The 13,086-nt window shown below is 41.6% G+C and overlaps 1 protein-coding gene across 1 annotated transcript; it reads left to right on the top strand.

Moving 5' to 3' along the window:
* Positions 1 to 4,597: 4,597 nt before the first annotated feature.
* Positions 4,598 to 12,865, top strand: ATP6V1G1 (ATPase H+ transporting V1 subunit G1). The gene is made up of 3 exons (XM_063082066.1): positions 4,598 to 4,799; positions 8,317 to 8,417; positions 11,018 to 12,865. The coding sequence occupies exons 1-3, from the start codon at positions 4,718 to 4,720 to the stop codon at positions 11,189 to 11,191; spliced, it is 357 nt and encodes a 118-aa protein (XP_062938136.1). The 5' UTR covers positions 4,598 to 4,717; the 3' UTR covers positions 11,192 to 12,865.
* Positions 12,866 to 13,086: the final 221 nt, after the last annotated feature.

Here is a 13,086-nt window from a genome sequence, read left to right as displayed (position 1 = left end):
AAATGAATGAATGAATGGCAAGAGGTGCTGTTAATACCTCTTTTCTCCTGACTTTGTTCAGACTTTGTAGTTAATTTCTAGAAATAATTTGCAATTCTTTATTTCCTTTCCAGGCATGTTCCTTAGCTCCTGGGAAAGCAGGAGTACAAATGGTACTCAGGCTAATCCTGGATCTGTAACTGTGAAGAGATTGAAATAGCAAGTAAATGCCATTATAGCAACACATACAGCTCATTGGGTTTACTGGAGGATAGCTATGATCTCTCTAACACTGGTAAGATTTGGGAATATGATCTTAGTCTCTTTATAATTATCTCCAGTAATAATCAAGGGAGAGGAAGGGTTAACTATTAATCCCCAACATTCCAGTGTGGAAAATGTAGAAGGTGATCACCTGAGCCAGTGGGCAGGAAGCTCTCCAGGGAGGCTCCATGTGATGGGGACGAAGGTGGGACATTTAATTTCTTCATGAGTTTCTCATGGGGCAAGTCAGGTCTTTGCCCTGGATTTTGTCACAGGACTTCTGGGGCCCCAAAGAGCCTTTGTATAAATTAGAAAAAGGTGCTTCCTCTATGCTGAGTGGGTGGCACTTGGGTTGGATTTTAGCACCATATTGCCTCCTTGTGCAGTGAACAACTTGCCCAACCATGTGCAGTGGCCCTGCAAAGCTTCTAGAAGCTGTCACTTTGTCCGAGGTGAACTTTCACTAACTGCATACACTAGGCCCACTTACTCTTATGTTTTGTTGAGAAATCATTATCATAGGGCAGCCAGATATCTATGTTCTTATGTGAGTACATTCTAAGCTAGTTACGTGTATCGACTGATTTCATCCTCATAGTAATCCTGTTATACTATTACTAACCCCCTTTTAACATACGAGGAGTTGGACGCTCAGAGAGGTTAATTTGCTAAATGACTGGTCTGGGATTTGAACCCAGGCTGTCTTGCTGTCTTAGCCACAGCAGTGTGAAACCCCACCTCCCTTAGTCAGTGCCTTCTCCTAGCTTCCAGCTTGTGTATGAACAATGATGTCTCAGAATGGGCACATTCCTTTCTTAGATGTGCTAATACATTCCTTGGACAGGGCAACCAGGCCTGAGATCCATTCTGTGCCCTTCAGATGACTTTGAGAATCTTTGCTCTAGCCTGCTGGCTCAAGACTTCTAGGCTTCCCTGAGAGGGCAATTACTTCCCCTCATTTCCCAGCTATTGTTGGCCACCTCCCCAGGCTACCCAAGTTCTCACAACAAACACCCACTCGAATCATTGGAAAAACTAAACCATGCTGAAAATTTCAGAGGAAGCATTGTCTAATGTTTCTCTCTTTTTGCAGCAAACTTTTGAAATGCTGCCAGCAAAAGTATTCTGGAATTTGTAGATATGTAGATGTTCTGAGGAACTGGGCTGTTAGAGGAACTCTAATGTGAAGGCTTTTATGAAGTGGAGGACCAGATTTGTAAATCAAACAATTACCCATTAGCCAGATAAAAATGACAGCTTTCATTTCCTGGCAGTTCCTACAGACTAGAAACCGTGCAAGGGCTTTACATCCATCGTGGTCATCTCTCCCTCGCTCATTAATAACGGCTTTATTGAGATATAATTCACATACTGTATCATTCATCCTTTTAAAGTGTGCGATTCAGTGGGGTTTTTGTGTGTGCATATTCATAAGGGTGTGCAACATCACCGCTATCTAATTCCAGAACATTTTCATCGCCCCCAAAAGAAACCCTGAACCAGTTAGCAGTGGCTTCCCATTCCTTCTCCTCGCAGCCTCTGATTAACCACTAATCTACTTTCTGTCCCTATTTGCCTACTCTGGACATTTCATATAAATGGAACTGTGCAATATATGGCCTTTTGTGCCACATTTTTTTCTTTCTTTTTTTGGAAGCTGTCTGGTATGACGATCCTAACCCTTGACCTTGGTGTTATAACACCGCACCCTAACCAGCCAGCCCCTGATTTCTTTCACTTAGCATAACATTGCCAAGGTCCATTCATGTTGTAGCTTGTATCAGTACTTTATTCCTTTTCTGACCAAGTCACATTTTGTTTATTCACTCATCAGTTGATGGAAGTTTGGGTTGTTTCCACTTTCTGGCTACCACTGTCTTCTTTAATCTTCATCCCACCACTAAAAATGTATATTGTTGTCTTCCATTGATTGAGTGATTCGTGTTTTCTGAAAGCATCAAAAAGTACAAATCACAGGGCTGGCCTGTGGCTCACTTGGGAGAGTGTGGTGCTGACAACACCAACTCAAGGGTTAAGATCCCCTTACTGGTCATCTTTTTTTTTTAAAAAAAGAAAAAGTACAAATCTCTTTAAGAAATCTTTGACTGGACTTAAAAGTCCCAGAGACTAGTTCAAGTCCTGGTTCACATATCAGAAAAGGTGTTCTGGATTCTGACCTTTCCATCCCCACTTCCAACCTCAATCAAGTGAAAATGTCCTGAGCCAAAAATCCAGCTCCTCCTTGAGTGCAAGATACATTTCAACAAGAGAAATTCTGGCATGGTTTTATGTTCTCAGCACTTGGTAGTCTCTAAGAGGTCATTTGGTCCTTTCCACAACCCAAAAGATTCCTGAAGATGAGCCCAGTCAGTCAGAGGTTCCACTTTGCAGCCCTGCCAGTTAATAGGCATGTGACTTGGGGCAAATTATTTAACCTCTTTGAACTTCAATGTGGTCACTGTAAAATGGGATTAATAATAGTACTTAAATTGCTGTGAGCAGTAAGTCAAGTGTTTAGGACAGTGCTGAAAGCTGTTACCTCAAAATATGGTGCTTTGACATAAAAGAAGCAGCCTCAAGGTCTCTCTGACCTCTCCCCCTTACCCCCAAACACCTCTGTCTCTCTCCAAAGCACAGGATGAAGTTGTTCCCTTATCTGCCTGAAGTCTGGACCCACCAAAGAAGACGACAATTATCTCTGGTCCTTTTTCTGAGTTTCATCAATTTAACTCATATCACAGGAAGGAAGACTGGAGCGTGTCAAAACACCTGAACTAACTTTTGTCACAGACATTTCAGTCCATTCAGTCAGTATTTTGAAGAAAATAATTTACCAGTCATTGTCTGCTCTGTGAGCCACATAGGCTTTGTCCCAGGCCATTGTGTGTTCTCCAGGCCCATTTCATCCCCCCTAAGAATCCTTTACTCCTACACCCCCATCTCCCCTTTCCCTATGGAGATGAGTATACAAGCTCAGTACTCCACTGGAAAATTGAGACATTACTCTCTTGGGATTTCCTCCGTGCTTTGCCCCTTCCCAGCACGTTAAATAATAAAATTTTTTACGCCTTTTTTTCATATTGATCTAAATTTGTCAGTAATTTTTATTAATGAATCTTTGGGGTGAAGAGGAAGTTTTCCTTTGGCTCCTACAGCTTCCTGTTTCCCTGTTGTGGTGGTGGGGAGTCTCCACGCTAAGTTGCTCCTCTCAACTCCACACATGCTGGTCCTTTTCACCTCATCATCTCCCAGTCCCTCCTCCCCACCCCCACTATCCTTTCCTGGGTAATATCTCATTCTTCAGGTCGCATTTTATATGCCACTTCCTTGGGAGAGCCTTCATAGACACCTTCACGTACCCCCTCCCCTTATTAAGGGGTCCTGCTTAAAGCACCCTGTATTTTTCCTTCATTACTTTATCACAGCTTGTAATTGTATATTTTAATTAATCTGTCTTGATAATATATGTATATTCTGGCGGCTGCCAGTATAAGGCTCAAACCCTGGACTTCGGTGTTTTCAGCCTCACTCTCTAACCGAGTTAACCGACCAGCCCTAATGAGTCTGTCTATTGTCCATAAACTGTGAGCTCCACCAGGGGCCTTGCTTGTCTTGCTCTTGCTGTTACCTTTACTACCAACAGTGGTCTAGGAGCATTCATCAAATATTTACGGAAAACAGTCCATTCCTTTTCTGAACTCGGGTTCAGAAAGGGATAGCGACCTGTCCAAAATCACACAACAGATTAGTGACCGACCTGATCTCAACTCTCCCTACTTGCAACCCAAGACTTCATCTGCAGAACTGGCAAGAATCTTCCTAAACTGGCCCTTAAACTATTTCGAATGCCAAGGAAAGTTCCAGAAGGACGGGAATAGAGCAGTGTGTAGCGGAAAGTGATTTGGTTTGGCCCTTCCTCTCTGGACCTTTATCTGGGCGTATTATAAAGTGAGGGACTAGGGAAATAACGACGCGACTGCAGGTTACAAGGATGGAAACAGCGGAGGAACAGCCATCGAAAGCAGCTTAGGCGGAGTGGGGGGTGGGGGGCGGTGCGGGCAGGAAAAGGAGAGAGAGAGAGAGAGAGAGAGAGAGAGAGAGAGAGAGAGAGAGAGAGAGAGAGAGAGAGAGAGAGAGAGAGAGAGAGAGAGAGAGAGAGAGAGAGAGAGAGAGAGAGAGAGAGAGAGAGAGAGAGAGAGAGAGAGAGAGAGAGAGAGAGAGAGCGCGCGCGCGCGTGTGTACAGATGCTGCGCAGGCGCAGTCGAGGCGCTCGGTTCTTCCTTCCTCCGCCCCGCCCCATCCCGGCCGAGTCACTGGACTCCTGTGGCGGTCAGCTGACGAGGCTCTGCGCAGGTCACGTGACGGCAGGCGGGGCGCCGGCGCAGGCGCAGATCGTGGGCGGCCGGGTCTGGCGACCCGAGCAGTTGTCGATCTGATTTAGGCCTCTCCCTTCGGCCTCAGAGTCGACGCAGCCATGGCCAGTCAGTCGCAAGGGATCCAGCAGCTGCTGCAGGCGGAGAAGCGGGCCGCCGAGAAGGTGTCCGAGGCCCGCAAGCGTGAGTTTCGGGGTGGGGCGGCTGGGCGTGGCGCGAGGCAAGGAAGGCGGCTAGGCCGCGGGAGGTGGTAGGGGGGTGAGGCCCTAAAAACTGCGGATGGAGCGGTGGTTATCGTCGCAGAAGCTTGTGTGTTTCCGAGCTCTCTGGAGCTGGGGTCCTGGAAGGCCTGTGGGTCTATTAGGAGCCGCGATGTGGGCTAGTAAATCGGGCGTGGAGACTGGAGTGGGCTGAGCGTCCTTTTGGGGTCTGGAGGCGTTGAAATGGGCTATCCAAACGGAACTCTTGGTCGTTTTCCTCTCCCACTTACTCCTTTGGGGTGCTCCGTCTCAGTGAAGGGAGCCACCATCCACAGTTCAGTCTAGAAACTTGGAGTCCTCTTTGACTCTTCTCCCTCCCTCGTTCGCCACATTTAGTCGGTCACCAAAGCTTATGTCTCTCTTCACTTTTTTCCTATTTCTACCGCCAGCATCTTAGTCTAGGACACCAACTTCTTTGAAGCTCCCGTAGCAGCCTAACTCGTTGATCCCTTACGTATTTTTTAATGGGGCCAATACGTCCCAAGGGCAGTGCCCAGGGTGTGTGTGTCGTCTCCACCGTCACGATACTCAACGTCCCAGTGAAGGAAGCAGATATTGGATAGGCTAATTGTGGATGAGATGAGGGCTGGAGTTGAGAAGTGCAGGATTGCTAAAGAATTTAACAGGCGTGTTTAATTTAGACTGGGGAGTGGAAGATGCCGTCTTACTCTCCTCCAATTCGTTCTCTTCACTCCGCTTTTGCAGGAGTGCCTGCAGAGTAAAGCCCAGATTCCTTAGTGGGGTGGAGGAGGCTCCTTTCGATCAGGCATTCTTTCCTAATTTCACTTTTAGGTACTACTCTCCTCCAGCCAGACTGAATCGCTGTGGTTCATCAACTCACCTTCACTTATTTCATCCGCAAGCTTTTTGCACAGGCAGTTTTCTGCTGATTGGGAGAGCGTTTTCTCATTTTACTTTACTTTGTTCTCCAATCCTTCCCCTTCCTTCAGACCTCAAAATTTAAACTGCAATTCTTCCAGGAAGCCCTTTTTGACTCATCCTACTCCAGTCTAGGCGTCCCTCCCAGGTGCTTACTTCTGTAATTGTAGTGCAAAAATCTGTTTTACTTGTATGGCTCAGTCACTAGACTAAGGTCCTGGAGAACGGGGACCGTGTCTAATTTGACTTTATGTATCCAATTTCTCATCTGGTGAGAAAGATGTTTCTTTCCCTATTTTACAAGTGGAAGAAACGAAGCTCAGAGAGAGATGATTTGACCATACCCTAGGAAGCAGCATAGTTGGGGTTCAGAGGCCTCCTTTCCCATGAGGGGTAAAATATCAAGAACTAATTAATCTCAGTAATTCCTTGGTGTTTTTCCTAGCATAGGACTTATCTTTTATTCTACATTCAAGTAGATTTCAAGCATGGCTTTTGTACTTTCTCATTTAGGGGTTGTGCAATACTCTGTATTTAGTAGGAAAATCTTTCCTTGAGGGTGCTGGGGATGGGAGGAAGCTTTTTCTTCTTGCTCTGGTAACTAGAAAGTTGTATGATCTTCCTAGAATATTTTCAGTCGTGCCTTTGATACAGTATTTCCAGAATGACTTCTCTGAGTTTGTCCTGTAATGGCTTATCAATAGCAGAAATTGTCGGTCTGTTTTGGAAAGATGTGAGAATATTTGGGGGAGGTATAGGAACAAATACTTGGAATATGGTAAGAAAATTCTGAGTGCATTGGAGGTTAGGGTCATGTTTTATACCTTTCTCTATCATATCAAGCCTGGTGCAGGGTCTTGTATATCTTAGGTAGCTATTACATATTTACTGAATGAATTTGTATTAAAGGGGTTAGTTTACATCTAACTTAGGAGTCAATATACATCTCAGACTTTTCAGTAGTTAGGAACAGAAGTATTCAGAAGAGCTACAATTTGAAAAAATTATTGCCTTTCTTGATCCTGAATTATGGTTGACTTGCTCTGTTAAGAATTGGGAAGAACCAGTGTGACGTGTGTGGTAAAATGGTCCAACCCAATCTTTTTGCGATATCATTGCTTTGAACCTTAACATTAAAAAAAGAGTTTGTGTTATGGTTTATTTCTTTGAAGTGAAACAAAACACTGGTTTCCATATGTAAGGCTCAAGAAAAACAAGATTTAAAAAAAATGTAATTTCCTGTTCGAAAATTTTTGGTTTTCAGAGAAGCCTATTGAAATTGAACGTTGAGGATGTCTGTTGATAGGCAGAGAATGTTATTGTTTTAAGTAGTTAATTCAGGGAGTTGGGAGTGATATATTGTGAAGTTATGTGGCACATAATGTTCAGGCCATGAGTGCTATTTATAGATTGTTAGCTTGGAAAAGATTTTTGGCTTTAAAAATATGGCCCAATATAGCTGATGGGGAGGATAGCATGTGAAAGATTGGGGTAGAGGTGGGCTGAAGCAGACAGCAGTAGGGCTGAAATAATACTGGAGTAAATACAGTTTTACAGAAATAGTCCTTGGGGTGCTTAGAGACCTCTTAATCATTTCAGACTAGCCTCATGGAGTGTTGATGTCATGATGTCATTAAAAGTCCAAAATTCTGTTATTAATCGGAAGGTAGAAGGTTAAATTCATTTTCATTCATCTGCATGGGTTGAGTGAACTCTAGACAATTGATACACAGTGATGTATAACAAAGCTTAAGTTTTAGATGCACGATATGTCTTTTGCTCTGAACAAAATGAATACTTAGGTTGATCGTCTAGGCTCCCCTCTTTTTTTCCATTTGGATATCCAGGAAGTTTGATTGGTGAGCCGAGATTCAAAGCAGAGAATATGTGTTGGCTGATCTTGAGGTTTGTTTTAATATTGGCTCTTATAGAACCTAGAGATTTTTTTCTAGCTGTGTGTTAAACCACTCTTCTAGAAACCAGAACACCCGTGTTTCCTTGCCTCTCAGGGGCTTGTGCAGTCTTACTGTCCAGTGCTCACCATTCGGCATTCCACTTTGATCATTTACTTCCCCATGACATATTAGTTTCCAGTATTACATCATCTTTTACTTCCCCATGTAATATTAGTTTCCAATATTACATCATCTGTTTGATTAGTTACATTTTAGGTTGATGTCCCTTCGGAGCATATTAAGCTTCTAAGCAGAGCTCCAGTTGTAATCAGCAGCATACTTAGGTGTTTACTTCTTGAGAAGAGGAAGAGCTCCCCAGATGGCTAATGTCACCCATTTTATGTTGGTTCTCAGTAGCTGAGATTGAGAGAATATTCTGACACATTCTCAATGTTTTCCATCATTTGCAGCCTGTAGGAGGCAGGAACCTATACTATTAGTTAGCTCTGAATTTTCTCTTTCCCATGCACTTCTTTTGGGACTGCGTCTTAAATTTTTTTTTTTTTTTTTTGTTATTTGCTGTTAAAATTTACTATCTTAGTCTCTGCTTGCTTTTTTACTTGTCTTTTAAGCATTTCCTGATGAAGCTCTCTTCCTCGAAAACAGGAAAGAACCGAAGGCTGAAGCAGGCCAAAGAAGAAGCTCAGGCTGAAATTGAGCAGTACCGCCTTCAGAGGGAGAAAGAGTTCAAGGCCAAGGAAGCTGCGGTGGGTTCCCCGTCTCTCCCCAGCCCCATTATTTTCATTACTGCTTTGGTTTCCTGAAGCTCCCCCCAACCCCCGCCTGCATTCTCAAAATATCCAGCATAGCTCAGAGATTCTGATTCTGGTAGAATTTTGGAAATTCGGTTATTGTATGTTTTATTTTATGCTCAGGCTGAGTCTCTTAGAATAATCAGTTTTTTTTTTTTTTTAATTTATTTTTTTTTTAAACTTAACATTGAATCCTAGTTTTCATTTATTGTCATTTAACAAATATCAGACATTTAACATGTGCCAGGTACTGTGCTAATGTGAACAGAAATACACATAGTCCTTGCCCTCATGGAGCTTACCTTACAACCTGGTGGTCAGAGAGACTCAGTAATAAAAGACAAGTAATGCAGACCTATACCTGAATAGTGCTGTTATGTGATGGTCATAAAGATAAATCATACGGAGTCCCAGTTTAGTATAGTATAGAAGGAGACATTTATTAGTAGTATAGACTATACAGTAATAGTACAGGCTATATGCATACAGTAATAGTACAGATCACAGATAGAACAAAGGAAGCAGGGATAATTCTGGAAAGGGGAAAGAATGGAAGAGGGCTTCACAGAAAAAAGAAACTATCGGTACAGGTAATGCACATTGAAAATTGAAAACAATTCATACTGGTCGAAAGTGGAATTTATTGGCCTATGTAATTAAAAACCTAGGTGAAAGACTAACTTTATCTTGGTACAGGAGCTTAAATAATATGGTCAGGACTCTTTCTCTGTTTCAAGTCTGCCTTTGGCTCTGTGTGCTTCATTCTCAAGTTCTACATTGTGGCCTCTCAAAGTTCCAGGCACACACTCTTCCAGGCCCAAGTCCAGGATTGAAGGCACATGCTCCCACCTAGTATTAAGTAGCAGAAGTTTCCATCATCTTTGCACTGAGCAATTATAGTGCTATTAAAACTCAGAGTGTTTCTCTGACTCTTGAACTGGGGCTGACTGGTTGCTGTGAGTGGTCAGACTGCCCACACAACACTGTAGAAATACTTCTGTGTCAGGGCAGCTGTCTCCTCTTCATATTTTTATATTCCGTGCTGCAGTTGCACAAAGAGATGGTATCAGTGGTGCACTGTAAGGCACAAGCTGTGAGTTCCTAGAAGTGTTCCATTGTACCCTCTTCAGTTTTGACACAACTTACTGGGACTTGGCATTTGGCTTATATTTATGGAACAGAGGTAGAAGGAGTCCGCCTGAGTAGGGATTATGGACTTAAAAATATGAGTTAGTAACCGAGTTATTAAAAAATGCCCTAGGGTATTCCTATAATATGAACAGTTAGAGTATAGTATGAAGGTCCTTAAGTTTGAACTCAGAAGACTTTTGGGTTTGTATCTTTGCATGTTCACTTTGTCCTCTTTGAGCCTTGGTTTCTTAATACGTAGAAAGTGGAGTGATAGCTTCCTAGGTTGTTGTGAGGAATAGGTAATGTGAGAGAATGCTTTGTAAACTAATGTTATGCAGATATGAAAGGATATTAACATATGACATAATGAGGCAAGAGCAGGTTAAGTGATGAATAGGGTCATGCCTCCCACCACCTGATAGGTCAAGTTCTAATAAAGCAGGCAGTTAACAAAAAGCCAGCTGTATTGTGAAGACTATAGGTATAAAGGTAAAAGAAAATTTATTAAGTGAGTGTTAAATTGTAAATAGAAACCGAAGAGAAAGACACGCATCCAGTAAAAAGTTCAAGCAATAAAAAGGGGCAACAATGAGAAGGTAGTTTCTCTCTCACCCAGACCTGTAGTCCTCCTCAACACCGATCACTGTTAACAGTGTTTTGTATATTCTTTATATTTATATTTGAAAGAACAGATGTCGTGTGTTCATAATACTGGTGAATCCAGAGCTGAACTTGAGAGCTAAAACATTAACCGATAATGGTGAAACTCATATATATTTCTCCTAAATTGTGACCTTGTGTTTATTATTGAGTTTTTTTTGACACCATGTATCGCCCCACTTTTCAAACCACGCGTAAAAATATATATATGAGGGATCTTCAAAAGGTTCATGGAAAAATACATACTATCTTTATTTTTTTATTTTATTTTTTTTGGTGGCTGGCCAATTATACTATATTTTAATTTTGTTTTTCCACAGTCTTTTTGAAGTATGTTAATACATTAATACTGTTCTATATCTTGCTTTTTTCCCCTTTAAACTGCATATTTTACAGTCCATTCCATTCTCTTGTATAGAAGCACTATAATAACCAGTCCTCAGTGGTTTGGTATTTAGGTTGATTCCAGTGTTTGGTTAGGGCTACACATTACACTCTGGAGAGATGTGAATATGTCTCTCTGGGATAATTTCCTAGCTGTGGAAATGCTGTGCAGTTTACCTTTTGGCAGATGGTGCTTGCGTTAACTCTGGGGGGATGCCTTCTTCCCCACATGCTCTTCTATCATGAGGTTACATTGCCTGCTACTGATTTTTTATATGCGTTGATGAGCCTGGGTTTCTCTAAAAGGCAGCAAGTTGCTTACTAAACGTTCCTGGCCAGCGTTGTGATACCACCTCTGTGTTGTTGCTCTCCACCTTCAGGCTCTGGGATCACACGGCAGTTGCAGCACTGAAGTGGAGAAAGAGACCCAGGAGAAGATGACCGTCCTCCAGACCTATTTCCAGCAGAACAGAGATGAAGTCTTGGATAACCTCTTGGCCTTTGTCTGTGACATCCGGCCAGAAATCCATGAAAACTACCGCATAAATGGATAGGAGAGGAAGAAAGAAGCACCTTTTCCATGGATTGGCATTTTAGATGCCTTCATGGAATATGAAGCTTTAGCAAAGCTCAAGTTACATTCTTAAGAAAAGGTGTTAAATTATTTCTGTATGTTATATAGTAGGTCCCTTCACTTTTTGGAGAGTAGCAAATCTAGCTTCTTTGTACACACTTGGAACTTATCCAAAGATCTTTGTACCTCATATTTGTTTGAATTTAATGGATATACATTGTCTGTTTTCCTATATCTTTTAGCTCAAACATATATATCAATGTTGACTTCTTTCTTAGATCTAGTAAAAAAAAAAAAAAAAAAAAAAATCCTTTGAAGAAAGAAAGGGATTAAATGATTTTTTTCCCTAGTACTTTCTTGAAGGTCAGGGGCTTTATCTATGAAAAAGTAGTAAATAGTTATTTGTAACCTGTGTGAAGGAGCAGCCAGCCTTAAAGTAGTCCATTCTGGCTAAGAGTTAGAACAATTAATACTGGTATAAGTGGTTAGGCTGCTTTTAGTTTCTCTTAATCAAAATTACTAGATGATAGAATTCAAGAACTTGTTAACATGCTATTACTTGGTGTACTGATAATCATTTAAAAGTAAAAGTGAAGACACTTTGTCATGCATTCCCCTTCTTCGCTCTGGTTCATCCTGTTTGATAATGCAAAGTGCACTTTGAGTTAGATGTTCTGCAGGATTTCACTTAGAAAATTAGCACATGTATTACATACACACATTTGCATACCTAATTAGAAAATGTTCATGATATACAGCTTAGCAGGAAGGAAATTTCCTGTGATTTCACCCAACAACTATTTTGAAAAACAGCAAGCAACTAGTGAGTATGCAGTTTGCTTTTTCTCTAGAGCATCTTGTGTGGGGGCAGCCTTGGGCAAGTTACAAGTACATTTCCTTCCTTCTGGGCTAAATGTGGTACATATTACATGTAATAACTTCACACTAGCATGTAAGAGTTAAATGCCCTGTGACCCTCTATTAGCTGAAAGTCTTTTTTGTTTGCAAAGTAATTTCTGGTAGGTAGAAACAATTGAGAAAGAACATTATGGGATTTCCTTGCTTGTTCTGAAACAATACAAGACAATTAGGTAATCTTAAAAAAAAAATCTAATGTGACTCAGGATGGGTTGATCCCAGTCCACTTCTGTCTCTGGTTACTGTTCCATTTCTCTGTGGTTTTTTTTTTTTTTTTTTTAAATAGAATTCCTCAAAGGAGTTGATGAGCTTTTCCGTTTTTTTACTGTTAAACAATCCAGGCTTGTCATTCCACTGAAACTGCATGTCAAGGTCAGCAATGGTGTCCAGATTAAGTCCAGTCCTCTTCCTCCTTGGATATTCAGTACTGTTTGACAGGGTTGACTGTTTCTTCCTTGAACCATTTTCTTTACTTAGCTTCCATTATTCAATGGTGTGCTATATTGCTTCTCAGTCTCTTGCTGCGTCCTCCTCTTTTTCCAAGATTTTGTTCTTGGATTTCTCTACACTCATTGACTTGGTGAGACCCCCTGTGTTTTGTGGGTTTAAATATCATTTATGTTGAAGACCCGGATTTCTGTCTCCATCCCATCTCTCTTGAACTGTAGTCATCAAATTTCTTATTTGGTATTTTGGATGTCTAATAAACATTTCCATCTTAACATCTCCCAAACTATACCCAGTTTTGTTAAGTCTTTACTCTTGGTATTGCTAAGTGTAGCAACTCTTAGCTTCTGCCTGCTGCAGGTACAGATTTCCCAAACTGGAGGAACATGAAGCAACACTTTACTCAGTGGTTCAGACCCATTATTTTTAAACTGGTTGCCACTAATATTTATATCCTGGATTAATATGGATGTGTTTATTTATTAGACTGCTGGACTTTGAGCCAAGCAG

This window comes from Cynocephalus volans, chromosome 17 (assembly GCF_027409185.1).
Source record: "Cynocephalus volans isolate mCynVol1 chromosome 17, mCynVol1.pri, whole genome shotgun sequence".
NCBI classification, from domain to species: domain Eukaryota; kingdom Metazoa; phylum Chordata; class Mammalia; order Dermoptera; family Cynocephalidae; genus Cynocephalus; species Cynocephalus volans.
Note: the sequence above shows the minus strand (reverse complement) of the source record. Positions and strands in the feature narration are given on the sequence as shown.